The following is a 27,888-nucleotide window of genomic DNA, read 5'->3' on the forward strand; positions in this document are numbered from 1 at the left end:
GCAGGAGGAAAAAAGAAAGACAGAAGGGGAAAGAGTGAGAAGTGAACAAAATGCAAAAGTAGAATTAAAATTCAGAAGAATAAATAGTTCCTAAGTTCAAAGAAAGAAGACCTGAAGAAGAAGAAAGTAGGTATTTTAAATACCAAAATAGCAGTTCTGGGCAGTAGTAGCTCTGTACTACACATTTACCAAAAAGTGAGAGGAGATAAAACTTGGATAGAACTTTTTGGATAGAACTTCGTATAATTATTAAATACAGTGTGTGAGCTTTCAATATTCAAGTAACAGGTACTTAAATCGTCTCATACTGGAGAAACCAATAACATACATTTAAAAAGGAAAATGCCATTTTCTCCTGGCACTCTTGAGGCTTTACTTTAAAGACACGTTCACCTTCTGCATATCACTGCACAGTCTGCTGGAGATTATGCTCTGGTTTTTGAGTTTCCAACATCTTACTAAAATGTAATGGAGGAAAGAAATACTTTGTGTCAAACTTGTAGTGAGCATGACAGAAGCAGAATATTCAGAGGCTTTGAATCCAAATTAGAAGCCTTGTCATGTTTTCTGTAGCCGGATCAGTTTTGCAATTCATGAAAACTTGCATTTTTATGCTACTGTGTTATTTTTAAACAGGGGAGATACTTGATGAACTATCCCTGACTTGTATCAGTCCAGAAGACTGCCCTATATGTGTGGTTGGAGATGTCAAGATCCCACATGGAAGGAAAATAATTTTGAACAGAGATGATCCACAGCACTGTCAATCTTGGTATGGTGTATATGTATATGCAGTCAAATAGCATGCCTTTTGAGTAGCATGAAGGGAGATGATGTGCATAACCATAAATAAGTTTTGGGGTTTTACTATAAATACATCACTGACAATGAGGTTTGGAAACTCTCCTTTGTGTCGACAGCCCTTTTCATGTAAACTGAAACTGAAGTTCTTTAATTTAGACTGAGATTATTGGTTGCCTGCTGAATTTAAGCAACTGAAACCCATAAATTCCTTTGAAAAATGAGTACTCCCATGTGTAGGTGGTCCCACTAACTTCATTTGTTCCGCTTCTTTTCTGTAAGGTGTGATTCAACATCAGTAAAGTCATAAGAATCTTCCCTGTGTTAGTGCTTAAAAATCCTACATATAGCACAAGACTTGAATGTGCAGTGAGTCTAGAACCTGATGAGATTATTAGCAGCTGGAAGACTGCTTAGTGTCATTGGAAAAATAGTTTCCCCAAATTTTTCACCTGTTATCCTGTGGCCTGATCCTATATGCATGCTTTGCCAAATACAATGAAATTAATGTCATGGACCATGCTGGATTAGGAGTTTCATTTGTAATGTGGCAGAAACTGATTTTTGTTCTGTATGCTGCCCAGTGGCATTTTTCACAAAGACCTATAATATCTGAAAGCCTTCTCTTCTCCAGATGTTCTGCCCTCTGATGGATGCTTTCAGTAGTCACAGTGGATACAGAAGTGTTCTGCATCATATGATTTGACCATATTTAACAGCAGCTGTGTTGTAGAACTACAACAGCTGTTGGCCCAGACTAAGACCTTGAATCTAAACTTCTTTCAAAGAAGCTCTGAATGGGTATAAATTTTGAAATCCTGTCCTTTTACTGTGGCTAGCTCAATTTTGTATTATTAAGTCTGTGGCATGAGCCCGTTTGGACAATCAATTAAATGTATATATATATGTGTATATGTATATATATATATATATATATATATACATAGTGATATGCATGATAAGCCTTGAATTCCATCAAAAGGTCAAAACACAGTCTCCATAAATGAGTCTCTGTTCCTTAATGTTTGTAATTTTTAATAATAATTGATCTTAAATGTTGGTATGCTTCTCTCTGCTCTAAATGAATTCAGAAATTATGAAAACTTACCTCACTAGGGAAACATCCTTTTGTATAGCTGTCACCTAATTTAGATGCCTACACCATCTGTACAAACAATAGGAAATATTACGTAAAAATGAATTTTATAGGAAATATGCAAAGGAGATTGGAAACTAGAAGAATCTAATTCACATTAGGATTAAAATAATAAATCTTATGTTGCTATATATTAGTGCCAAAACTAATTCTTCAATTAAGAAAATTCTAAAAGCAGTTAGGATGCTAGGATGCCTTGGGTAACTAGGATGGCTTATGTAAAGTGAACACTTTTTCCCAGTAAATGGCACCTTATTCAAATATTGACTCTTTTAGTATCTATATTCAGGGCTTTCTCTGTGCCTGCTGGTTGTGAAAACTACCCTTTTGTTGGTCCTTACTGTTTCATAGACTTTACCTATTCTTGATAAAGTTTCTTGGAGTGTCCAGTAGGACAAGGAAAATACACTGACCGGGTGTCCAGCATCCTGTATGTGATTGTGCTTAGATGAGTGAAATCAGGAGCCTTACACATCCAGGAATTAGAAAGGCAGAAGTATTAAAGCCTTGCTAAAGCTAGAGAATAGATTATAGGCAAAGTTCCAAGAGGTGAAGGGTGAAAGAGGTGAAAATTCTTATGGAGGCAAGAAAAAATGAATAGTGGAAAAGGTTGGAGGTAAATGGTGAGGTGAAAAGAAAAATGTGCTAATGAAGATAAGCTGAATGCGGGAAGGAAGAGAAATAGGAAGAAAAAGAAGGAAAAACACAGCTCCAGATAAGATATTATATCAATCATTGTCTTTCATAATTTAATATGACAAAAGGGAATAAAAATGAGAAGCAACAAGGTTAATAAGAGGAAGATAACACATAAAAACAGTGGAAGAACATATACGAGCAGTATTCAAAACAAGAGAAGTCAGGAAAAAGAAAATCAAGAGTACATTTTAAGAGGAAGAAAAAAGCTGTTTTTTTTTCAATAAAGTTAGCAAGTCCAGGTAAACGTATCATTCTCACTCAATCTGCTAATTCATATCTGATCTAAAAGCATCTAAAAGCTGACACTGAAATTTTGTTTTATATTACCTAGACCATTACCTATGTAATGTTTTTCTTCCTTATGAAGCAACCCAAATCTGCCAGTTAAATTCACCAGTGGCTTGTGTCACCAGTGGTGACCATACTGCTCAATATCATTTGGTTTCCTGATAGTTTCCACACACATTTCATAGAATCATAGAATCATAGAATCCTTAAGGTTGGACGAGACCTTTAGAGATCATCTAGTCCAATCCCCCTGCACATGCAGAGTCACCTAGAGTGTGTGGCACAGGACTGCGTCCAAGCGGGTTTTGAAGATCTCCAGAGAAGGAGACTTCACAGCCTCTCTTGGCAACCTGTTCCAGTGCTCTGTCACCCTCACTGTTAAGAAATTTTCCTTAAGTTCCTGTGGAACTTTTGGTGTTTCAGTTTGTGGACATTATCTTTAGTTCTAAAGGTGGCCACCACTGAAAAGAGGCTGGCCGCATCCTCCTCACTCTCTCCCTTGAGGTATTTATAGGCACTGATCATGTCCCCTCTCAGCCTTTTCTTCAACATACTGAATAGGCCCAGCTCTCTCAGCCTCTCCTCACAGGGCAGATGTTCCAGGCCTCTGATCATCCTTGTAGCCCTGTGCTGGACTCTCTCCAGTAGCTCCACATCTCTCCTGTACTGTGAAACCCAGAACTGGGCACAATACTCCAGATGTGGCCTCGCCAGGGTTGAGTAGAGGGGCAAGATCACCTCCCTCAACCTGCTGGAGATGCTCTTCTTATTGCACCCCAGGATGCCTTTGGCCTTCTTGGCCATGAGGGCACACTGCTGCCTCATGGTCAACTTGTCATCCACCATGACGTCCAGGTCCTTCTCTGCAGAGCTCTCCTGCACATTATGCCAAAAGCAGCTATCAAAAAACTTCCTCTGACAAACAGACAATACTTTATATAATTTCTTCATTAATACAACTAAGCATAAACAGTTCCTCCTCTGAATAGATGCTCTGAATGGATGCTATCGGATTTGGCTCTACAAAATCTTGTGGAAGTACCTTGTAGAAGTATTGTAGAAGGTAAAAGGGAAGGAGAAAAGATCCCAGTTATGTTTTGGGTTTGTTTTGTTTCTGAGATGTTTAACCTGTTCTGTATCAACATCCTTTTATTAGATGTGAGTGATGTGTTGTTATGGGCATGGATTTTTACACTTAAGTTTGGTGATTCTTGTAGCCTATGTGAAGGGAAGAACTTAAGCTGTGTAGCCTGTGAAACAGCAGAAGAAATCTTCATACCGACAACATCTGCTCCAGAGGAGGACATAGAACGGGCACCCAGTGAATACTCATGCAGCAAGATGATGGACTTGGCCTTTCTAATCGATGGCTCAAATAAACTGTCAGAGGAGGACTTTGAACAGCTGAAGATTTTCATAATTCGCATGATGAAGGAACTCCACATCTCTCAGAAGAAAATCCGAGTGTCAATTCTGGTGTATAGGACTGGCCCCACCATTTATCTTAGCCTTAAAGATATCAGAACACAGTCCCAGATGAGAAAAATTGTCCAAAACATAAAGTACACAGGTGATGAGGTGGCATCTGCTGCTGAAGTCCTAAAATATATTGTGTTCCATGTGTTTGGAAAAGCTGAAAGGACCAATGCTGCTAGAATTGCTGTGCTATTTATAGCAAGCAAGTCTCCAGGAAAACTTCGTAGCATCCTTACAGCTTTAAAGAATAAAAAAATCACAGTAATACCTGTGGGCATTGGACCTTATGTTAATGTGGAGCAAATCAAGTTCATTGAAAAGCAGTCACCAGATAACAGGGCTTTCCTGTTGAACAATGTGTTGGAGTTAATGGATAATAGGGATCTTCTGACTGATTATCTGTGTGATCTTGGACCTGAAGAAAGTCTTCTCTTACAAGCAACAACCCCACCACCAGTGTCTAATATCACATTTCCCCAGAGGGACCTCACATTGCCACCACTCTTTTCAGAAAAAGCCACCCCCAAAAGGCTGGACATTGCTTTTATTTTTGAAGGATCTGAAAATGTAGGGGAGAAAAATTTTGATATGACCAAGAAGTTCCTTGAGCGAGTAATCTCAGGAATAAATGTAGGATCAGAAGATATTCATGTTACAGTCATGCAGTATTCAGACACTGTCACTCTGGAATATTCCTTTAAGGAAATACAGTTAAAAGAAAATATTATTGAGAAGGTGAGGAATATAGCCTACCAAGGAGGGAAGGCCACCAACACTGGAAATGCCCTTAATTATATTTCCAAGCACACATTTATACCAGCAAATGGAGGCAGACAGGATGTGCCGCACTTGGTATATATGGTGTCATCCAGCCCTTCCACTGATGTTATTAAACGACCTCCCAAAGCCATAAATGTCATCCCCATAGGCATAACCCCCAATGCAGATATCCAGGAGCTCATAAGGATCAGTCAGCCTAACAGTCCAATAGTCTTGCATAGTTATAGCACACTTATTGAAGAAGCACCTGAATTAGTGCTGCAGTCATGCTGCTCTCATAAACTTTGGACAGGAATTCCAGGTAAAGTTGGATATATTTTCTATTTCCTCTTTCCTCTCTTGTCTCTCCTGTATCCCCCAATCCTCCCCCAAACCACAAAAATGGTTCCTGTGCCAGAAATAGTTCCTGTATCTCATTTGATATCTTGTATTCCAAATCCAAGTGAAAGATCACTTTTCTTCATTGGGTATCAAGGATGCTGACTCCAGGTTAGCAGTACTGGGCACAGACCTGCAGCCAATGTTCGGAAGGCTTTTGTTGGCATTAGGTGGTATCTGCTTTGAAACTCTCGTTCATGGATATTAATGTGCAATAGCTTCAATGTCGGATGGAGAGTGACAGACAATAACATATTCTTATTTGCCTGTCCCAAGCAAGTTAAAATTGAACTTCCTCTTTTTTAAAAGGTCTCACTGTTTTTCTATTTCCCTGAGATTAGAATAGCAAAAAAGTAAGAATTAAAATACTCTTGTATCCCACTGAATATAAATCTCAAGGCCCTCAAAAAGAAGTGTTACTTTGTGTTTCAGCTGGTCATTATCCTGTTTTCCCAGATGCAGATATTGTTTTCTGCTTCTGCCATTTCATTAACTAATTTTGACTTTCATGCATAAAGTTTTCTCTCTCTCTCTCTTTTTAATTTTTCTTTCCCTCAGAGTTGTGCAACAAACCAATGGATGTTATATTTCTTCTGGATGGAAGTTCCAGTGTTGGATCATCAGAGTTTGAGGAAATTAAAAACTTTGTACAGGCATTTATTGAAACTGTTGAGATCAGTATGTATTTGTCTTTAAACTCAAAAACATAAAGGATTTTTATATTTTTTAATACAAAGTTAAAACCATTGCATTTCACTGTAGTTTTAAACTTTTTTATTTAAATTACCTATTTACACTCAGACACCACAGAAATTTTATAGGTTTATATCCGGAAGTCAAGGTTGTCAAGTCAGACTTGGTTCAGTTTCTTGCCTATCCAAAGCTGTTCCAGTGCAGGCCAAATAAGGTTTAATACCTGATTGAGTGAATTGTCTGATGAGGAATAGCTTGGACAACAGCTCTTTTGGCAGCTTCTATCAAAGAATGGATTTTTTTAGATGAAATTCATGCCAGAAAAGCAAAATTACCAAAATTTGGTTTGGTTCAATTTTGGGTTTGGTTCAACAGACTTTAGAAAGACTTTCAAAGTTGCTTCTGGTTCAAAAAAATAAGATAGTTCAAAAGGCTTTCAGTTCAGATTTGATCCAAGTGCAAGGCTTTGCTCTTTGGAATGGGAATTTCTGGTTCTGGTGAACCCTTCTGGGCTAACTGAAAGCAATATGTTAGCTTCTTAAGATTTATTGCCTGACCCATATTGGATGAGAGGGACTTTTTGGAAGTGTCAGATTCACTGAGCATGCTGAGTATGTATGAGCATGATGGGATGCACACCTCTGGTTTGGTTGCTCAGCATAGGTACTGTCGACGCAGCAGTTCTGTAAGATGTCACTTGTGCTACACACCATAGAATCATAGAATCATTATGGTTGGAAAAGACCTTCAAGATCATCAAGTCCAATTGTCAACCCATCACCACCATGCCTGCTAAGCCATGTCCCTAAGTGCCTCATCTACACACTTCTTGAACACTGCCTGGGATAGTGACTCCACCACTTCTCTGGGCAGCCTCTTCCATTGCTTCACCACTCCTTCCATGTAGGATTTTTTCCTAATATCTAACCTGATATTAGCAGATCGAGGAACCACATGGCATGTGCAGTAAATAAATTAGAACATGGTGTGCCCTTGCACCAAGTAGAGCTACATGGCAGGGACAGTGCAGCATCCTCCATTTGCCCAGCTGGACTTGTTTTAACAAACCTGGACTTCTGAACAAAATTATTTTACCTTTTCAATCTAGCATTGAAAGAATAGAAATATGGTGATTATGGAGCAGTGGCTGTGCTTTGCCACTGGGTGTTGATGTGCTTGTATCATACCAGTGCTCCCAAAAGACAGTTACCAACACCTCTATCAATTAGAGAGCTAACATGGAAGATGAATGTAGCAATAAATCACAAAGCAAACAATAAAACTATAAGCAATTTATTTTATTCAAGGTGTTTTCCTTGTTTTTGAAAATTGTGGAACCAAATGTTACATCATTAACAACAGAACAATAATAATGAATTTATGAAATGAGTTCTCCCTAGAGTCTTTAAGAGAACTGTAAACAAATTATAAAGTGTAAGGGGTACATTTGTATGCATGCTGTGATTAGGTGTATGAAGTCACGCTTAATTTTACTTCATTCATAAATTGTCTAAAAAAGATAAGCATACATTGCATACATGTTACACATATCTTCAGTAGATGATAGTGGCCATTCTAACACCACTAAGAGGTCCAGTTGTTCATTCTAAACAATATATTGCCCAGATGAATTCTACAGCAGGCTAACATTTATTAAATATTTATATCAACCCCCTACTAATTGTCTTAATTCATACTTCTTAGAAAATACTTAAATAAAACTAAGATATCAGAGAATAGCAGAGTTTGGAGGTTCTCTTCATGCCCTTTATAGGCCATGTTTCCTGGGCATGCTGTCCCATGCAGTAGCCAAATTCATGTGACTCAAGTAATGCATGACAAAAGAAAATCTGCAAGAGAGAAAGTCATCTCAGGAACCTGCCCTATGCAGACAAATGGCGGATCATAGAATCATTAAGGTTGGAAGGGGCCTCTATAGCTCCCACCCCCCTGCAGACACAGGGTCACCTAGAGTACATGGCACGAGACTGCATCCAAGTGGGTTTTGAAGATCTCCAGAGAAGGCGATTCCACAACCTCTCTTGGCAACCTGTTCCAGTGCTCACCCTGGCTCAGGATTTTGATCACCCTGATCAAAAGACAGCTCTTGCAAAACAATGTACACATAACAAAGTGCTATTTAGACAGTTTTAAAATAGAACATAAATGATATTTGGGAATCAATAAAGTGAAATTCTCCAATTACGGTTGAATTGAGGTAAAATATTGCAGACTGATGCCTTAGAGAAAAGGAACTGTTTTCACCAATACTATTTTTTCTATGAATTTTTCAGTTTTGATCTTCTAATCAAATCAAGAAAATCTCTGTCTAGCTGCACTTAATGTAAAATGCAACTATAGAGTGTGCTTTGAATTTATTTTAAGATATTCTTAGGCATCGCCTAATTTTTTTTTTGTTTTCTGTTTTATGCTTCAGGCAATACTTCAATTCATCTGTCAGTTCTCCAGTATGCCAGGGAAAATACTCTAGAAATTTCATGGAATATGCCTCAAGAGACTGAAAAACTTGTAAAGATGGTGCACTCAATTCAGCAAAGAGAACAAGGCCCTGCTAAACTAGGTAAGTGATTTTGTGGCTGTTGATTTTTAAACAAGAGGGAATGGGTGAAAGTAATCCTAAGTATAGCCTGGCCCTAACCACCAGTTTATACAAGTGCTCTTGTGTTAGTCCTATGCTAGTCCTATACTAGGACTATCAGTCCTTTCAGTTCACACCATAGCCTTTAGTGTATAATTTGCCAGTAAATGTATGTGTATTTATTCATTGGTAAAGAAGTTTGATTCTCTCTGTTAAAATGTATCTGTTATTACTTGAATCGCAGTTACCATAATGTATTTTGGAAAGAAGACGACCAATTTCTTTTTAGCCTTGAAATAATTTTCAGGATTTGCATTCCTTCTCTTTCAGACAAGCAAATTTAATTAAATTGTAAAGACTTTCATCATTATGCTTTCAGCATCAACTAGCTCATCAGACATTTAGCAGTAGGATTGCTTATGCCAATTACCCTCTCTAGATGTTTGTTCTTCCATTCTATGCAAGGGTAATCAATGTGGTTGAAAAATTACATACCAAAATGATGTTTTTTTTCTGGAAGATTGAGTTCCTTCATCCAAACTTACATAACTCCAAAGTCCCAGTGTGCCTTGAGCTGGCACAAGTTTGTGCCCTGAGGTGGCACAAAGCCAGGAATGGTGTCAGGGAGGTTTGTGACTGTCTAAGTTGGCACCTTAGCTGAAAAATTTCTTGTGAAACATTATCATCCATTCCAGAAAACTGCATACTTAACATGTCCACTTGATTTTTCAGGTGCTAAAGCACAGATTTCCCATTTTGTTTGTGGAAATTCAGCACGCATATGTGTCAGCTGTATGGTTCAGCAAAAAATGATTCTACTGCAGCAAAACTGATCTTTCACCAGATACCCTGAGAATTTTGTTCTTCTGGGCTGGAACCACATTTGCTCTGGCAGCAGCATAGCATTAGGGTCCTATAAGAGCTGAGGAGTACACGTATTTTTAGGGCCTTTGGCCTACTTCAGACCATAAAGAGTTATTGGTATAGAGAAGTGAGAAATAAAACCTGACTTCCATAGTTCACAGGAGGATTAACCATGATTGCTTTCTCAGCCTGGAGAAATAAAAATACCAGATGGCTGATGAGACTTCTATAGGCTCTTTGTTGGATAAATTGTTACATACAAATAGATAAGTTTCATGGATACTTCTGCATAGTGTGTGTAGTAAGCCACACCAAACTTCAGGAAAGCAGAGAAAACATGGCCTCTGGGAAATGAAAAGGGAGAGGCAGCCACATGACGTGCTTCTTAGTATTTTGTTTACATCTCATTGGAAAATGCTCAGAGACTATGATGAGAAATGCGATATCACAAAACAAAATGGAATAGAACAGAAGTAATTCCTCCCAGTGAAGTAATGAAAGTCCTGTCTTGTGGACTGCGGTCTCACAGCTTGCAGGGTATATGAACTAGGCTGACCAAATCGGAGACTTGATGTCCATGGGAAACAAGTGGTCATTTGTTTCACTCTCTCTGTGTACAGGAAGTACACAGACTGTTCAAAAAATTTAGATGGCTCAGTTTGGATTTTGCAGTTTCTGAGGCACCTTTTGAAATCTCTTTTCTAATTTATCCTCGACATGCCTGAGGTTTACCCATCAAAAATATGTCATTACCCTCAGACCAACACTGTTTCATCTCATTTGTGTTGGTCTCCCAGTAGTATAAATATAATTCTGTGTAATCCTTGTGCAGTCTTTGCTGATTTAAGTATCCTATTTCAGTCAACAAAGTTACATGTGCACAAAAGAACGGCAGACTTGGGGCCTCTGCCTGACTGAGTTATCTTTTTAAAAAATCGTGGCTCATTCATGGTTCCAGTTTTCTTGTTTCCTAGAGTTTCCTAGAGTTTCCAACCTGCACTTGCTTGTTTGAGCTTATAGGCATAGTGAGTCAGTACACGAGCAATACAGTACCTATGCATGAACAATAGTTATTATAACTCTTTAATAGTTGTAATAGCTGCAACCACTGAAGGGTGGATATGCGCTAGAGCTGCGCAGCTCCAAGAACAGAAATATACCACAGGCTGGTGGGACAGTACTTGTCGAGTTACTGTAGGAAGATCCTAGTAGATGCATTTGCATAAATGGAAGTTGACATTACAGCACTATGTGTATCTGTCTTTAGAATGTGATTGCTGTCTTAAAGATAGTCAAACTAGAGGAGAAAAACACATTTTTGTTACGAGGAAATAATGAAAAAAATACAGAGTCTTCAAGGGTATAGCAGCCTAAATCCAGCAGCCTAAACCACAAAGATTCCATGCTTGTACAATAAGATCATATAATTCAAATTTTGGCTCACATAATCTAGTAAGAAGTTCTGGGGACATTTAGTCATAACAAAATTCTGTGCAACTTCTCTTAAGCAACTACTGAAAAAAACCCACAACCAAACAAGCTGAAGATATGAATTAACTGTGTAACATCCCATTCAAGTAAAGAGAAAGATCTATTGAAGACAATTGAGATTCTGATAAAAACATGGCCGTTCAATATCCACTGGTGTTTAGGAGTCTCATAGGGCACAAAATTAGCAATCCCTACAATAAATGCCACTTATGCTTTATAAAATGATTATTTCAGCTGATTATGTCTTGCTAAATGCAGTTCATTTGGGCTAATTTTTCATTGCCAGATGTCCACTTCAAAATTTGGAGGATCTTTTTTCTCTGTGGTTCAACTGCCATAAGAGCAAAGTTAAAGAAATACACACTTTTCTTTGTATTTAGGAAAGAAATCTTAGCATTTTTTTCCTGAAAATTCTATAGCTATTTACAATTTGAATAGTAGCATTCTATTTTGCCTATCATGATTAAGCCATTTTAAATGCTTCCTTTCAAGATCACCTTATCATTTAGGAGGTAAAAATCCAATATAGAAACTTTCTGTGATTCAGATGTCTGCCCTGATGCAGTCTGTATGGAATTGCTTTTCAAAGTTTGGCCAACAGCCAAAAGCCATGGTTTAACCAGCATGTGCCCTGATATAATAGCTTTCATCTATTGAAAGACAGAGGTCTTGTTCATTTATTCCCTCATTCCTGCTTCTGCCATTGGAGCGTCAGCTCCTTTCTTGAACTGGCTTTGGGTATGAGCTAGACTTTTCCCCACGAAAAAATACTTTTTAAAGTATTTTTTAAGTCACTGTGCTGGCAGACTTTTGTTTCTGGATCCCTTCCCTGCCCTGCCCTGCCCTGCCCTCCCCTCCCCTCTCCTCCCCTTTTCCCTTTCCCTTTCCCTTTCCCTTTCCCTTTCCCTTTCCATTTCCCTTCAGCTAGTAAGCTGATAGACTGATAAATCCATAATGTTCATAAAAATTCTAACCATTCCACCAATGGGTACTATTTATGTGAGAGTATTGATTTGCTAAGAGTGAATTGCTTAAAGCATCCATTTTGGAAAATTTCCTCAACAGCTATTTTGTTTTAAAATTAATCATCTGCTAAATTCAGTTAAAAAAAAATCAATGTATGTTTCTGATTAGACAAGTTCTTGGTGGAATACATATGATCTGGACTTTCCATAAGCTTCCTACCCAGTGACATTTCTACACCTTTTCAAGTACTGAGGAGATATATCTTTTTGCTTCTTTCCCCATCATCTTTCAATAGACGTGGGTGATTTAGACCCTTGCAGTACTTTGCCTTGCCTTACTTGTTTGAGTTGTTGAGGAAGGGTTAGCAAAACTACTGAGGCCACTTAAGACAATGATGCATAAGATCTCTAAAGGAAACTTTGCCTAGCTCAACTCCACTGTCTCTTGCAACTCCACAGAACTTCACATGGATTTTACATCTTATTCTTCATTTCAGACATAATTAAAGAAAATCATTGCAAAAATAGTTTTGTATTATTCCAAAGTTGTTTTCAGCCATTTCTGGCTGAAATTTCTTCTTCACTGAGGTACCTACTAAACTACTAAATGCCTATCTGTTGGCTTATTTGCCCCAGATTGTCTTTTTAGGATGAATTATTATTTACTTATTTATTGAATCTACTTCCAAAATTTTAGGGTATTTTGTGCTCTTTCAGTTCACTCATGATGTTCACACTTGCTCTCAATCTAATATCTGTGATTCAGATGGGCATTTTTAATATACTTTTTTTCCTTTATCCAATCATTAATGAAATTATTCAGTAAGACAGAATTTAGAGGATTTCCCTTGTAGATTCCCATTAAACACCTACCCTATTAAGTATATTGTCTCTTAGCTTTAAATGTTGCTTAAAGTCATTTAATCAGCTTTCATTTCACTCCGAAACTTCTATGTAAGACATTCTGAACTACTAACTAAGAATTTGAGTCTGGCTTGAATGTATAGCAAATGGTGTTGTCCCCCCAGGCCAAAAAATTCAACTGTTTAGACTTTATTGAATCATATTGTTCAAAGCAACCAGAAGAAGGTTCTTTAAAAGCCTTTTTGAATGTCAGAAGTTAGCCACCAATTATATATCTTAGATGAGAGGAGAAGATTGTGCAGTGATGCCTTCACTTCTGCATTGTCTAACTACCTCTTTCTTTTACAGGATATTTTCTGTTGCTTTTGCTTTAATGATCTTTCCTTTCATTACTTTTGTTTTGTAGTCTGTGATGTGTTCAGAAATTTGCCAATTATCAGTATTGAAAAATGGGAGAAGGTACTGTGCCACAGTGATAGCCCTTGGAATGACCAACTTGATTTTTCCAAAGGGACTCACATAGATTTTTTTCCCCCAGATGTGCCAAATGACTAATAGTCAGATCATACAGACTTAGCTGAATTTGAGAACTTGTTGCAAGCCGGGCTTTTTGTTCTGTTACCTAGATAAATGTTTAGAGGGTAAAATTTGGTGTGCGTGTGTGTGTATATGAAATTAATCTTGTGCATTATGCTTGTCAGGATCAGAGTAGGAACAATGTGTTAGGAGACAGTAAGGGAAAATGCGACAAGCAGTCAGGGACAGGCAACAGGACGTATATTCTATTTATATCTTCCAAGGGTAGTAGGTGTTGAATTTTCACCATTTGGGCACAGAGTTTCTATTATGTGTCCCACTGTTATTTTTATTCTCCCACATATGATGAAGGCCTTTGGCTTTGAGACTTCTCTATTGATTTCTCATGGGTTGTATATCTAATGGCTAAAATACATGCAAATATGGAAATCATTACATTTTCAAAGCCCACTTGTTGAATTTTTGTTTGTTTGTTTTTGTTTTTGTTTTGTTTTGTTTTATAGGATATGTATGATTAAGAAACAGAAACTATTTGTAGCAGTGAAACGCTGGATTGACATCATTTACCCCTATATTCAATATGTGGAACATATTGGCTGGTAGTCCTTGCTCACAGAAATCCCTCCAAAATGTGTAATCCTTAAAGTCAGTATGAAACATCCCATTCACTTCACTGGGGCTTAGGTGATGCCAATGCTAAAAGTTAATTTGTCGACTACTGGCATGTATCTTTAAAGTAAAACATGTATTGTTTTTCTGATTTGTAGAGCAGGAGTATGGATATTTTCTTTTAATATTTGGATTTTCTTTAGGGCCCATCACTAAAGTAAATAGTGGATGATGTGGTCCCATATAACCAAACTAGCATTGCAGAAGGGGTTGATCCCTGCCCCCTTCACCTAATGGCTATATACTTCCATCCTTCCTTTGGAAGTGACATGCACTGCACCTTCAGTGAGCTGATATAGGGCCATAAACCATCGAAACTGAAACTATCTGAAGACTATTGGGTCTTTTAGAACTGCTGGTTTTCAGATATGGTGTGTTCCCTGAGCAATTAGCCACTAGGCCAGATGGGAAACAGAGGGGACACCTGGCTGATGTGCCTTAAAGCAGATGCTTAGTGTGGCCCATGCAAACAGAAACACATTTGCAATGTGCATAGACATGCCAGAGCAGAATCTAGTGGTCCCAACCGAAATGTTTTCCACTGATGGAATGCATAAGACTCAAGATGGATTTATAAAGGCTGCCCTGAAGTCTGTGTGGCTTAGACTTGATCATTTAAAGCTAGTTTATTTAAGTCCAAGATGCTGCTACATTGTCTTGACTTGAGCCTTTTGCTTTGTGACAGTTCTTTGAGTGTAAAACTTGAAACCTTTCTTGGCATGAAAGTGGTGGCTTACTGCTATGTTACAATCTACTAGCAAGAGAATGTTCAAATGCTGTCAGTGGCCCAGGTGGTTTATTCCTAGTGACTATTCTTTATTACAACCTCTGAGTGGCATGTTATCACACTCCTTGATGAGATGTAGAAACAAACAGTTGGAAATGACATCTTCCAGTTTGAGATTGTAACTTTCCGAATCTCTCTAAGAGAGCCGCAAATGTTCATTTCATCACGTCTTCAGACATTTGTCTCTTTTCCTTTGAGCTAGCTCCAAATGAAGGGGACAAACCCCCAGTATTTTTAGCATGCTGAAGCAAATTTTCCATGCATTGAATTGAGTAACTATCTTTATAATTACCAAATTATTTTTGAAATATTTTCCAGTTCTATTCCAATGGAATTTGATTTCTTTATTAGAAACCATAAAAATAATGGACTTACCACTTACCAGTTTGCAGATAACTAAAGATGTTTCTGCAAATTTGCAGATTTAGTGGAAGAAAGAGCAATGGAGTCTGTGTGGTTGGTGACTACACCAGCCACACAAAAATCATAAAGAGTCATTATAAAAAAAAGAAAAAAGACAAGCACTGAAATTCTGAACAGTTTTCACAAAATAATGAAAAATGATTTGAGATTCTAACTGTGTGAAGTTTTAACCTAAAGTAGTTAAAAAAAAAAAAAAAGAAATTCTTAGCAACTATTTATTGGACAAAAGGGAAATGAGTCAGTCTTCTGACACAGTGACCATTCTGGAGGAATCTCAGGGAGTGGAAAAGTCATATTCATTTTTTGAGTTTTATTGTATTCCTTAGTTATATATTAGATACATTATGATTCCACATCTAAAATCTATATGTACAGACATATAGATTAACTGCTGGAAAGCAAAAGCATTTTTAGTTGTGATTATGAAACAGCTTTAATAGAATGTGAATTAATACTTGGAATTTGTTAATTTTGAGGGGTTAAGAATGGTAATTTGTAAAATGGAATCACTATCAATCAATCAATTATGACATTTTAGGCTATGTTTAAGTTATGCTTTAAGTAAAAAACATTCAGAATTTTGAATGTTTCAGTGTACAGAAATTCAGAAACATTTTCATTGAAACAGCACGAAATAATATAGTTGTAATGTGGCAAGAGAGAAGAGAAATATTCCATTTTTATTCTGTACACTATTATACACTGTTGAAAGCTTTCCGTGTTTGTCTGTTTGTGTGGGTTTTTTTTCCCCCCCTTGGAAAAACTGATGTGTTTTCAAAAAGCCTTTTGAATTCAAGAAAAATGCATTTTTCTATTTAAAAATTATTACTTGGAAAATTTTGTGATCCTTCTTAAACAGGAGATTTCCAGTGAATGTAGCTGCACTAGGCAAATAAACACTTAAAGAGGGGCAGCCAGTAGTATTTTATTCTAAACTATCTTCTTCTAAGTAGTAAATTCTTCCTCTAGGTCTAATTTCTTCAGATAAATTCTGCAGAATACTCAGCTGCTATTAGGCTCTCAATAATCAATATGCTGAGTGAACTTTCTGGCAGTGATCCTTGCTTGAAGTAGCTTGAGAAAAGGAACTCTGCTTCTGCTGAGGAAAAGCAGTGGGTGGCATGATGGAAGAGGACATGAAGTGTAAAGTGTGTGAAGCTGTTCTGGTGTTTTGCTGGTTAGTTATCTACAATGTGTCTTCCGCTATTTTACAAATACCTTAGTTATTGAAAATTATTCTGTGAATTTCTTAGTCAAATGCATTCTTGCAGAGCAGTTCTTGCAGATTACTCAGAGGAGATATTTTTTCAGATATTTATTATTCACAGTCCGCTGTTTCCTCTAAAAATCACATCAGTCACACAGTATCATTTCTACTTCCTGAACTATAACTTCCAAAACCAAAGGTGCATTTAAGAAAATGGCGTGTGATCATTGCCTGTATAAATAGCTGTGCAAAAACATATCTAAGCATGAGTACTTAAAATATGTTATATTGCTGAGGCAATTGTTTTGAAAAGAGATTTGCCTGAGTGGTCACTGATGTAAAATAAAAGGGCAACAGATACCCATTTAAACCAGTTAGTGATTAGGGTTAAGGTATTTTTTATTTTTTATTTTTAAGGATTACCTAGTTATAATATGTGTTAGTCTAGATTTCAGAGGGATAGCAGAACTTTACGAAATTAGGGAAGGACTAGATCTCTGGAATTGAGCCATTTACATGTACTGTTGAGTGGGTTTTAGGTGGTAGCATTTGGTAACTAGAATTAGCCACTGGATGTCACTGTTCTTCCAAAAGTTAGAAATAAGACTTGGTACATTTTCTGTTTTGTGTGATGCAGTGGTAATACTTCCAGAGATGGTATTCTCTAAAGCAAAAAATATGAAGTTATTCACATTGTTAAAAAAAAAAAAAAGGTCTTTCTGGGTTGGGGCATATTAATAGTACGGTTAAGTTCTTAATAGCTAAGATCCTTTATGTGATAGCAATAAGGCAGACTTTGGAAGGGCTTTGAAAAAAAGTGCTTTCCCATATAGTATAAACTACCATACTTTTACATCATTTTACATATCTTTTATCATGTCTTTTATTTGTCTTTTTGCTTCTTCCCAGGAAAAGCCATTGATTTCGTAGTTCAGAATGCCGTGTTGGAATCCCATGGAGGGCGACCCAATGCATCAAAGGTCGCAATAATCATCATATCAGAGAAATCAGAAGACACTGTGGAGACCGCAGCACTTTATGCAAGAATGAATAGTAAATCTCATTTCACTGTCACTATTTCTACACAGAATTATTGTTTTTAAAATAGTACATTACAGTAGAGGATGCAAAACTGAGACAGCATTATGTTTTGACAAGTTCCCTGCTATCACCCATGTGTTTAATGGTAATGGTAAGGAATGGTAATAGTAAGAAATAGGCCTGAACAAAATCTTCCTGCTGAGAATACCTCTGAATTATAGCTAAATTCAGGACCAACATGTTTAAGTTGAGGAGCTTCCATAGAATTCACAAATTTGTAGCATCTCATTTTTCCAGTCTCAGTGGATAGATGAGAATGACAGAAATGTGATTTAATGTTCTAATGATTTTATGATTCAATGATTTAATATTATAAACACTATTACAGTACATAAAATCTTAAAAGGCTCAAAAGTACAGTGAGGAGATGCTGGTGTGATTCAATCCTGATGTATTCAAGAATATAGTGTTGATGTGTGCTGCATAATGCTTTTATAAGTTTTCTGGCTGTAGTCTCATCTCTTGGTTTTTCATATCCCTGGTTCCTGAAGAGAAAACTTCAGTGTACAACTGAGGAACAGAGGCTGTCTTTATAGATTACTTTAGGAAAATGACCTAAATAGTAAACAATATCTTTGAATGAAATGGCTTGGAAATAATCCAGTCACCATATCATGTAGAAAGAAAACAGCAAGCTGAGATTTTTCATTACCTTAAAAAAAGTGATGTTTTTGTCATTAAGCATTCTGATGCTGTTATTGGACCTTGCATGATATTATTGTGATTGGGTATTGATAAAACTCATCTTAACACTGTAATTAGAACATAGATATTTCTGCCCTGAGTTGCCTTTAGCTTATGAGACAGTAGTGATGCAAATAATACATGAAAATTGGTTTTCAAAGGAAGGTTCTCCCAATTCTGTTTTACGCTGGAGTTAAAAAACAAAACAAAACAAAACAAAGCCAAACCAGAAAGGTTCTCCTTCTTCTGTCCCTTACCAATATAAAACTTTTTTCTCTTTTATTTTCTAGGAGTGTCCTTGTTTCCTATTGGAGTTGGAGACAAATATGATGAACAACAGCTCAGTGCTTTGACTGGGCCATCTGCTGCTAACAGAATCATTAAGCTTCAAAATTTTGAGGACTTAACCAATATGGTCACACTGAATGGTGAATTTATCAATAAACTGTGCATGGGTAAGTCCAGTGTATTCGTAGCTTCATAACAGGAGCCAAAACAAAAAACTAGGTAACTGTACTAAGGCAGGACATTGGAATGTTTATTCTCCTGATGATTAACATAACTTTAATTAATTTCAGGCAACAGTCCAATGATTTGGCTTGTGTTGAGAAGTCAGCCCAATGTGAGACAGTGTTTCACTGGCATGCATCATGAATACTAATGCAGACTAGTATTTTTGGGTATAAAATTGAATTTGAGACTTTTCAGCATGTATTTAACAGCTATTCTAATATACCAACTTTCATCAGGATCTTAAAAAATTCTTAGACTTGCAATTTGAAGAGATATCATCTAATTAATATTCAGCGTTAATCAGTAGATGGAGAACATCAGGAGAGCTCAAATGTCATCAATGAATAGTGCATGCTATAAAATGTTAAAAGTTATTTGTGAGTAAAGATTTCAAGTGATGTATTTTTCTGCACGGATCTATGCATTGTCATGTGTATGCCTATAAAGAAATCAATCAAGTGGCAGGAAAACAAAGAATAACAAAAAATTAACTGTTTCAAGGAAAATGAATACCATGGGTGGAAAAAAGTCTGTGTACATTAAATATTCATTCACTTGTATGTAACATCTAAGGAAGCTCGCTTCAACTCTGGCCTATATTTTATTTCTGTTGCCTCCTTCGTCTGTGTTATGACACATTTTGTTGTTATTTCTATTACAAAAGCATGTATATGTCCGCTCTGCAAACCACTATTTCATTGTGTTAGTCCTTGCACAAGTTTTTACAGTTTTCTAGTGCTCAGTTGCATCTCTGTTAAAATAAGCATATATTTTTTTGCAGAGCCAAGTACCAATAAGAATGAGGAAGTTAGTGTGCACACAGTCCAGCTTAGAGATATCCGATCAGTCTCCACTGGGATCAATTTTGGCATTTGAAAATCTCTCCAGAGCTTCACACAGCTGCCATTTTCTAGATTTAAACAGCTGCCATTTTCTTTCTTAAAAATAAGCTTTTAAAGATGCATTTCCTCTCCTCACACTGTAAAATATTTGGTTTTCTTGCCCTAAATTATATTGATCCAAGATAGTCTCTTTTTCAGTCTGTGCTATAACCCATTGCTGCTAGAGGTGGAAGCTCTATATAGTTATAAAGGTCATATCCAGCTTCTCCAACAGGACAAACTGTATACTCAAAAAGAGGAACCATAAAAGTGTCTTATATTAGACACCTAAACCTGAAAGACTTGTCTCTTCCTTTTGTGAATGATAAATCCGGATGTGGACTGGGAAACTATCTTTTATTTTTTTTTCCTTTATTTTTTCTCTTGTTTTAACTTTATTGCAATCTGTAAAGTATAATTTTCCCCTCTAGACTCATGTAGTTGGATTTATTGTATGAAGGCAATTTAACTTTATAGATGGAAATGTACCAAAAATAATACTATTAAATAGGTTTAAAAGATATCCTAAATGCTTTCAAAATACATTACTTGTGCTGGAAAAGATTGAGCATACATGGAATATATGCTAGCATAGTTTACAATTGTTTAAAAGGTTTGCTTCAATTTCCTAGATACATGCTAATCAAGTTGTCATACTATACCATTTATACGAAATGACTTACTTTATATCTTTAGGTGTGTTACAAGATCATATTGGCATAGAACTTGTGATTTAGTGCTACCCTGTAAATATCTAAGTGATTATGTCAGCAATTGTCCATCATAGTAATGTATGCATGTAACATACCTGAATTTAAATACAAGTATTCTTGTTGCAGCTATAGATATCTTTAAGTTTTCTCGGCAGTTTAAGTATCTTGGAGTCTGTATGTGTCTTCTATGTATTCCAAAAGGTTTTGTTGTGTAAAACTCTATCTCGTGTTATCATAATAATTCTGATATAGAGCTAGATCTAGAAATAGGACTGCAGCCTGGCTTAGAGAACATACATGCCACAGTCTTCTATTAAATAGCATCTGAACAGAGCTGTACATCAATACAAAGATCACTGCTATGATCACCTAGCTGGTGTTTATATGGTATTTTTGGACTAGCATTTTTGTGGAAGTCAGGTAGTACTAGCAGTAACAAAATTTGTATGCTTTTTTGCTTATTCTTGTACACTTTCAACAAAAGCCAGTGGTCTTCAAGAAGGAATTCTTGTGCTCTAACACAAAAATGCTTCTTGTTGTCTAAGCTGTTTTTAAATAGCATACTTGTATTTTAGTAACTATTATTTAATCATTATCACACTGGATATGGAATGTGATAGCCAAAAGATGTCTTTCTCTTTCAGACCCTGTCAGAGAATGCATAGATGAGGATGGGAACATAAAGAAAGTAAGTGTATTTCCTGTGTACTACACCTGACTTTCAAGCAGTATGAAATGCTTTTTTTTTTTTTTTTGAAATTAGAGGTCTTAGTATTTGGTTGCAGAAACCTTATACTAATCCTGAGAAAATATTCGTAAGTGTTAGTAAGCTTGTCTGATCTCTCAAAAGGAATGATACAGATGTTATAAGTAGTTCGGATCCATCAATACCAGGTAAAATGCCACAGTTTTTGACTTTTTATGTATTTCCTAGTAGGGGGCTGGTCCTAGGATTTATCTTGAATTTTCAGTAAGTTAAAAATTTTACTGTCATTTTTCCATTGAGAAAACCTGGCTATAAGGAAGGATGAAGCTAACCAGAAAACACTGGTAAATTTTCTAGACACAGGAATATGTAAACACTTATACCAAAGTTGCCTTATAAGGTTGACTTTGGCCAACCAGCCAGATAACATAGGAATTAAACCTCAATTAGACCAGACACAAAGTATACCCTTTGGTTTTTGAGATTGCCTACCTAATTAAAAAGGAAGAAAAACAAAAAACAAACTTGAAAAAAAATCAACAATTCTATTCTTAGTAAAAAAAAAAGAAAGCTAATATGAATGAGATTCCAAATTCATGCTGTTCATTTGAACTTCAAACTAAGCTGGATTTTACTTTATGTACTGGTTAAAATCCTTTTGAAGAGAAGTGGTGAGGTTCCAATCCATGTGAAAAATGGAAAACTATGCTTTAAAATGGTTGGTGGAAAGGGGATTCTTTTATTGCTCTTTCTTTCATTCAGAAAAGAATGGGAACTGGAAGACACTGCAAACATGGTAACTCATGCATTTTGGAGCAGACTGTTCAGCATCTAATGATGCTGAAGAGAAACTGTTATGTCTCTAGGCTCAATACCAAAATCGTTATTTTCTAAGCTAACTTTTGGGTAATAACGTGCCATCATTAGCTTCTTGCCCTTTTCCAGCAAAGCATCCATAGCAGTGAAAAATCAGAGTTATTTCCTAATTCAGGAAATACTGTCTGTTACATCAGATCCATAATATTTTCAGGCATTATTTGGAGTTAGCGCAGAAGAGACAGTTTTCCCAGTGGTCTCCCTGTCATGCACCTGGAATCTGTGGGAAGTGATGTCTAGAGCTGCTGACCTCTTGCAGTTTTCAAGGAAGTTAGAGTTCTCAGAACTTAAAATCTGAGTCCAAATATGATCTAATATCAGAGGTGATAGGACTCATTACATGTTTTTATTATTATCTCCACTCTGGAAATTACTGTTGAAAAAAAAAATTGTGGTTAAGTTCACTGTTAGTAGCATAGGAATAGAAGATGGAGTATGCTAGGTCAGATCAAAACATCCATCCAACCCACTGCATAGAGGTGGCCAAAAGTAGGATTCACACAAGAGCATGAGTAAGAACTCCAGAACTTGCCTAGCCTTGAATGATTTTTTGCTTTGGGACTCCCACAAGTGGTGGGAGTGTTTAACAGTTCTAGAGAATTTTCTCTTCCATTAATTTGTCCAGTCATCCCTTGAATACATGCAAATTTTTAGTCTAAATGGTGTCCTGTTCCAAGCAGTTCCATAGCTCTATATAAAGGTTGTGTAAAAGGGTATGTTTTTATGGACTTTGAATTTCCAAATACTAGAGAATATAAATGAGTATGGTGAGTGAAAATTGTTTTAATGTTGTTAATTCTTAGCAGAGTTAATTCTTAGCAGAATTAACTATTAACTAAAGCTTCCATGCTTTTCACCTGGCAATCATAGCTGTACAGATCACTTCATTATGAAGTGTCATCATTATAATATATCACTGAGTGATATCTTTCATTTGCCTTATGCATTTCTGGTCTTTGTTTGGAGGAAAAAACATGTTCCAAAATGTGTGTTAGTGTTCTGTTACACTAACAGAACATTTCTAGCATTGTTCACCACCTGATTTAAAGAGAACAAACAGTCAAACAAAACCATGACTAAGTTCAAGGTTCTCAGTTGATGAATTCAGTGAAGATATAAGACTTTCTTTGTTGTAATCTGTGGTAACAGAAAGAGTGCATAATTCTAGGTCAATAGATGCAGTACTCCCTTAGAGAGGAAGTCTGAGTCTTCCTCTGGTGTGCTGGCAGGCTCATCTGTTTCAGCTGACTTATTGTTAGCTATTTAGAAATCTCTGCTTTTTCTTTTCTTTCTGTCCTATTTTCACTCCTATGATTTCATATCAACTGGGATTTAGACTTTCTTTGTCTTCAGAGACATGTTTTTCTCCTCACCAGAAATCTTGGCTTTGTTTACGTATCTCAATTGACAGTTTGTTTTAATGTATTGTGCTTTGCTTTTCTAATCCAACTCTTAGATATTTTCCAATGGATTTCCTATAATAGAGTGAAGTAAAAATAATTAAATATGGAAACCAAAGTGCCCCTGGCTGGATTTGTACAGTGTATATGTACACTTACAATTTCTTCACTTATAGTGCATTGTAGGCAAGAAAAGTTTCATTGGAAAAGCATTCAATTTCTTACTTTTTTCCACACTTGAAGTTTCTCACATGACTTTTTCACCACTTCCTTTAGGCTCATGAACTTGAAAAATATTAGGCTGCTTTCAAGGCAAGTTTCCCCTCAATGTCCCAAAGCATACAAAGTATGCCCAATATATTTACTCATATTTAGTGTATGGTTGCAAATTTAGCAGTTCCTTTTTAGAACTAATGGTATGTCGTGGTTCAGAGTGGCAGAACAATGCTTTCACATCATTAGTCTTGGTTTGCACATCAGTGCCAAGAGTAGACCATGAACTGTGCTGCCCACCTAAAGAATGTGTCATTTTGTCTTTTCGTGGGAACTACAAGATAGGCTGAAAGGGAGAGCTTGCACATAAACTTTCTCAGTAGGAAATATCCTTTCTTCCTCACCCACTTCTACATGTGAATTAGAATTATCCAATGCATAGAGCCCTTGTCTTCAGCATTATTAGGGTTTCTGGCCTCACCTCTGTAGCTATAGGTCCAGAAAGGGCAATTTTCTCCATTTTGGGCTTGATATTCTTGGCAATATAGACCTCAAGGAGGAACGCTCTAATTGAAATTTATTGAGCCTATTTGTTAGAGGTTTGTGGAACTGGGGCCACAGAATTCCACTTTTTTTTCCCAGATATGAATATTGAGAAATTCCACACTATATACCACATCTATTTCTCTGTGATATGTAGTATGTAATCCTGGACCTTTAAGACTTAGATTGACATCAGAAGAGGAGAATGTATTTTACATTGCATTTGCATTTTAATTTTATAAGAACATTGGGTTTATCTAATCACCTTAATCCAGTAAAAGAGCAATTTACATTCAAAAAGGGATAAATCTCTTAAACGTTTTGGAGTTGCAGATAAAATAACTAGAGTACCACATTCCTTACTAGTTTGGACAAAATCCTGTTATGTCCTGCTGTGCCATGGCCATCTCTGCTCAGAGGCCTTTCTAAGATAATTTTACATCTTATAAAAACTAAAGGCTTTGACATTTAAAGAGAAGCTAAAGGGAATTCTTTATTGACTATGCCATCCACACAGCTGAGTGACTGAGCTAACAATAGGTGGAATACCAGATATTTCATTCTGTTGTAGAAAAACATCTCCTATTCTACACTATTATCTTTTGCTTGGAATTTTTGTATCTATTTCTTGCAGTATTGCTACATTAAATTTTTCATGCTCATAAATTCTGTAATGCACTGCATGCTATTATTTATCTCTAATTATCCAAGACAAATTTGAGTAGACTGCTATCAGTGTCATGTCAGTAGCTAGCTGTAAATTATAGAGCACAGTGTGGTAGCAACCAAGGGTTTTTGTTTTTGTTTCTGCTGCATTGTTTTTTTTTTTTCATTAAATATCTACTCTCCTTATCTAGCCTGGTGACAAATGGACATTATCAGATCAGTGCCATACGGTGACGTGCTTTCCAGGTGATTACACAGTTCTGGAGAGCCACCAGATCAATTGTGAGAGGATGCCAAAACCTGTGTGTCACAGCAATCTTCCTGCTGTTAAGATTGAAGAAATATGTGGCTGCCGATGGGTGTGCCCTTGTGAGTAATTTTACTTGCATGAATACTCCTTCTCCTCATCATTTAAAATCTTTATCAAAAACAAAGTGTTGAACGGAACAGAGAACTGGCAGATCATTGAAAAAATCAAGGGTGATTGAAGTGAGATGTATTGAACACTGTAGCCCAGATGAACAAATGCTCTCTTGAATGAAAATCAGACTGATGCCTGTGCAATATAAATGCAAATTCAGGGCCATTACAATCTTATTTTTCATTTTATAATAGAGGCAATGCTTTATCAGAGAATCTTACATGCACTTTCCAAAGCTGTCTGAACTGGAGAATGAAGTGTAGAATAGAAATTTATCTGAGCAAACTTTAAGCTATTGATGTAATCTTTGTTGATCTCTAGGCTTTAGGGTTCGGTCTGACCTCAATCAAAGAAATGTAATAGAGAAACAATGATAACAGAAAAAAAAAAACCCAACTACTCCCGGCTTCCATAAGCCTTTCCACTGAATATAGGAGCAGAAATTGTGAATGTTGTGTGATTCATGCTTTTGCTGAGTTGGCATGGATAAAAATTAGGTGTGCCCACTTGCATTCACAAAGCAGAGGAACTCAACCTGGTGGTTGCTGTTCTCATCTCTAGAGAGAGAGATTTCTTAGGAAAATCCTAGATATAAAGGGGAAAGTTGTTTCCACAGGAAGGAACATAAGATGGGAATGATGGTTTCAAGTAAATGAACAAGCCAAAGACTTCAGATCACTTTAGCTCACAGGAAGACATTCAGACTGCAGTGAAATGGTTATAGTTGGAGAGCAAGGAAGGGTACAATCAGTGACTCCATGAAACACAACGCAAAGTATTGCTCTACAGCAATCACCAGGAACAAGATCTTGTGTTTCAACCACTGTTATGCTCAATTTATGAATATTTTGTATGCTTTCGTGTGGATTTAGTGACCAGGCCAAGACTCTCTTCCATCGGAGGTGTGCTGTGGTTGTTTGCTCATCCTCTGTAAAGGAAAAATAGCCAGGATGTTTATCTTTATTTGAATTAAAAATCCAAAAACTCAACTCCAAAACTTTCAAGAGCTGTAGCAGTAGAAAAGAAAGCAGCAACAGTTGCCTTTCTGCAGTTCAATGTGTATGCTGTTACAGCCAAAATATACAAGAATCTGAAAAAATTGAACTTCAGATATTATTTTCAGTAGTGTTTAAACTCCCTTCATGGCTTTTTGGCTATTGATGAAGCTTAGAAGATCTGTACAATATGCTGCTGAAAATTGCTTTATATCAAAAGTGATGTGATTACTTGTGATGTGATTACTTTTAAAAGAAAATTAAAAACATAAAAATGTTTCATTTTTCTAATGCGTAATCTTAATTTGTCCTCTTCAGAACTGAATATTTTAAGAACAATTTCTGCAAGAGATAATGCAATGACTGAAATGTCTAAGCTAGTTACAGAGATTTTGATTTGCTAGATATGCAGAATTTTCACGCAACCTTTAGCATGTCATAAAAGCACAGTTATTCATCCAGACTGTTTATATCCAGCATTTCTTTTGATATAAATATTCCATACATTTACAAAGATCTGAGTTGAATTATTTTCATTATTTTGTAGGGCTTAAAAGATGCATCTACCCATAAAAGGTGCATTTGTAATATTTTTCTTGACCCTAAACACATCGATAGCAACATGAAGGTATTATTTTGGTATTATAAGCAAATCTCCATAACAAATTTTTGAAAGGACCAAATGAAAGTTGCTCCTTGTAAAATTAGTCATTGACATGAAAGAAACTCTAGTTCTCTTAAGATTACTGCAGCTTAAAATGAGCTAACGTGTTTCACTCTGTATGAATTTAATGAGGCATGATAAACCAAGCTTGTATCTTGTTTTTCTCTGATAAGGAGTTGATCAAAACTTTTTCATGATGCTGAATCACAATTGACTAAGAACCTCTCTAGGTGTGAGTAAGCTTCAAGCTAAATGATCCTCTAAAAATTTATCCAAATCTTTTGTAATACTAATTTGTCCAGAAAAAGAAAGATAATTCAAAAATAAATATTTATGTGATTATTTACCAAAGGCCTTTTCAATAATATGTTGTAGAATTTGAAATTCTTTAATCTTCTAGCTTACAAAATAAATCAATTCCACATGTCCATAATAATTATGAATAAATATTCTAAAATGGACAAAAGCAAATTCTTACAACACTTCATTTCTTTTTATTGGTTGGTAGGTATCTGCATGGGAAGTTCATCTCGACATATTGTCACTTTTGATGGGCTGAATTTTAAGCTGACTGGCAACTGTTCCTACACCTTGTTTCAAGATGTACAACATGATGTTGAAGTTCTCCTACATGAAGGACCATGCAGGGCAACACCAAAGATGAACTGCATGGATGCTATTGAAGTGAAACATCGTGGTGTGTCTATTCAGCTCTTTAGCGACATGGTAGTAAGTTGAACAAAATTAAGTTATCAGTGTGTTGCTGTGAGGACAGACTTGTTCTGTGTCTTTTTTTTTCTTTTTTTTTTTTTACTTCCAGTTTTTGCTTCTCTTG

The 27,888-nt window shown here is 36.4% G+C and overlaps 1 protein-coding gene across 2 annotated transcripts in view; it reads left to right on the forward strand.

The window, feature by feature from the left end:
• Positions 1-27,888, forward strand: part of VWF (von Willebrand factor) — a 126,512-nt gene that overhangs the window by 58,925 nt on the left and 39,699 nt on the right. For both annotated transcript variants that reach the window (XR_015914061.1, XM_010225239.2), the window contains 9 exons: positions 637-772; positions 4,162-5,501; positions 6,137-6,256; positions 8,709-8,852; positions 17,587-17,730; positions 18,753-18,917; positions 21,214-21,257; positions 25,165-25,342; positions 27,562-27,782. Coding sequence is in view for 1 of the 2 variants with exons in the window: in XM_010225239.2 (XP_010223541.2) it covers positions 637-772; positions 4,162-5,501; positions 6,137-6,256; positions 8,709-8,852; positions 17,587-17,730; positions 18,753-18,917; positions 21,214-21,257; positions 25,165-25,342; positions 27,562-27,782 (2,492 nt within the window). In the remaining variant the exon portion in view is untranslated. The remainder of the gene's footprint in view (positions 1-636; positions 773-4,161; positions 5,502-6,136; positions 6,257-8,708; positions 8,853-17,586; positions 17,731-18,752; positions 18,918-21,213; positions 21,258-25,164; positions 25,343-27,561; positions 27,783-27,888) is intronic.

Source organism: Tinamus guttatus, unplaced genomic scaffold (genome assembly GCF_059628265.1).
Source record: "Tinamus guttatus ecotype Peru unplaced genomic scaffold, ASM5962826v1 Tinamus_guttatus_pri_ptg000753l, whole genome shotgun sequence".
Lineage (NCBI taxonomy): Eukaryota > Metazoa > Chordata > Aves > Tinamiformes > Tinamidae > Tinamus > Tinamus guttatus.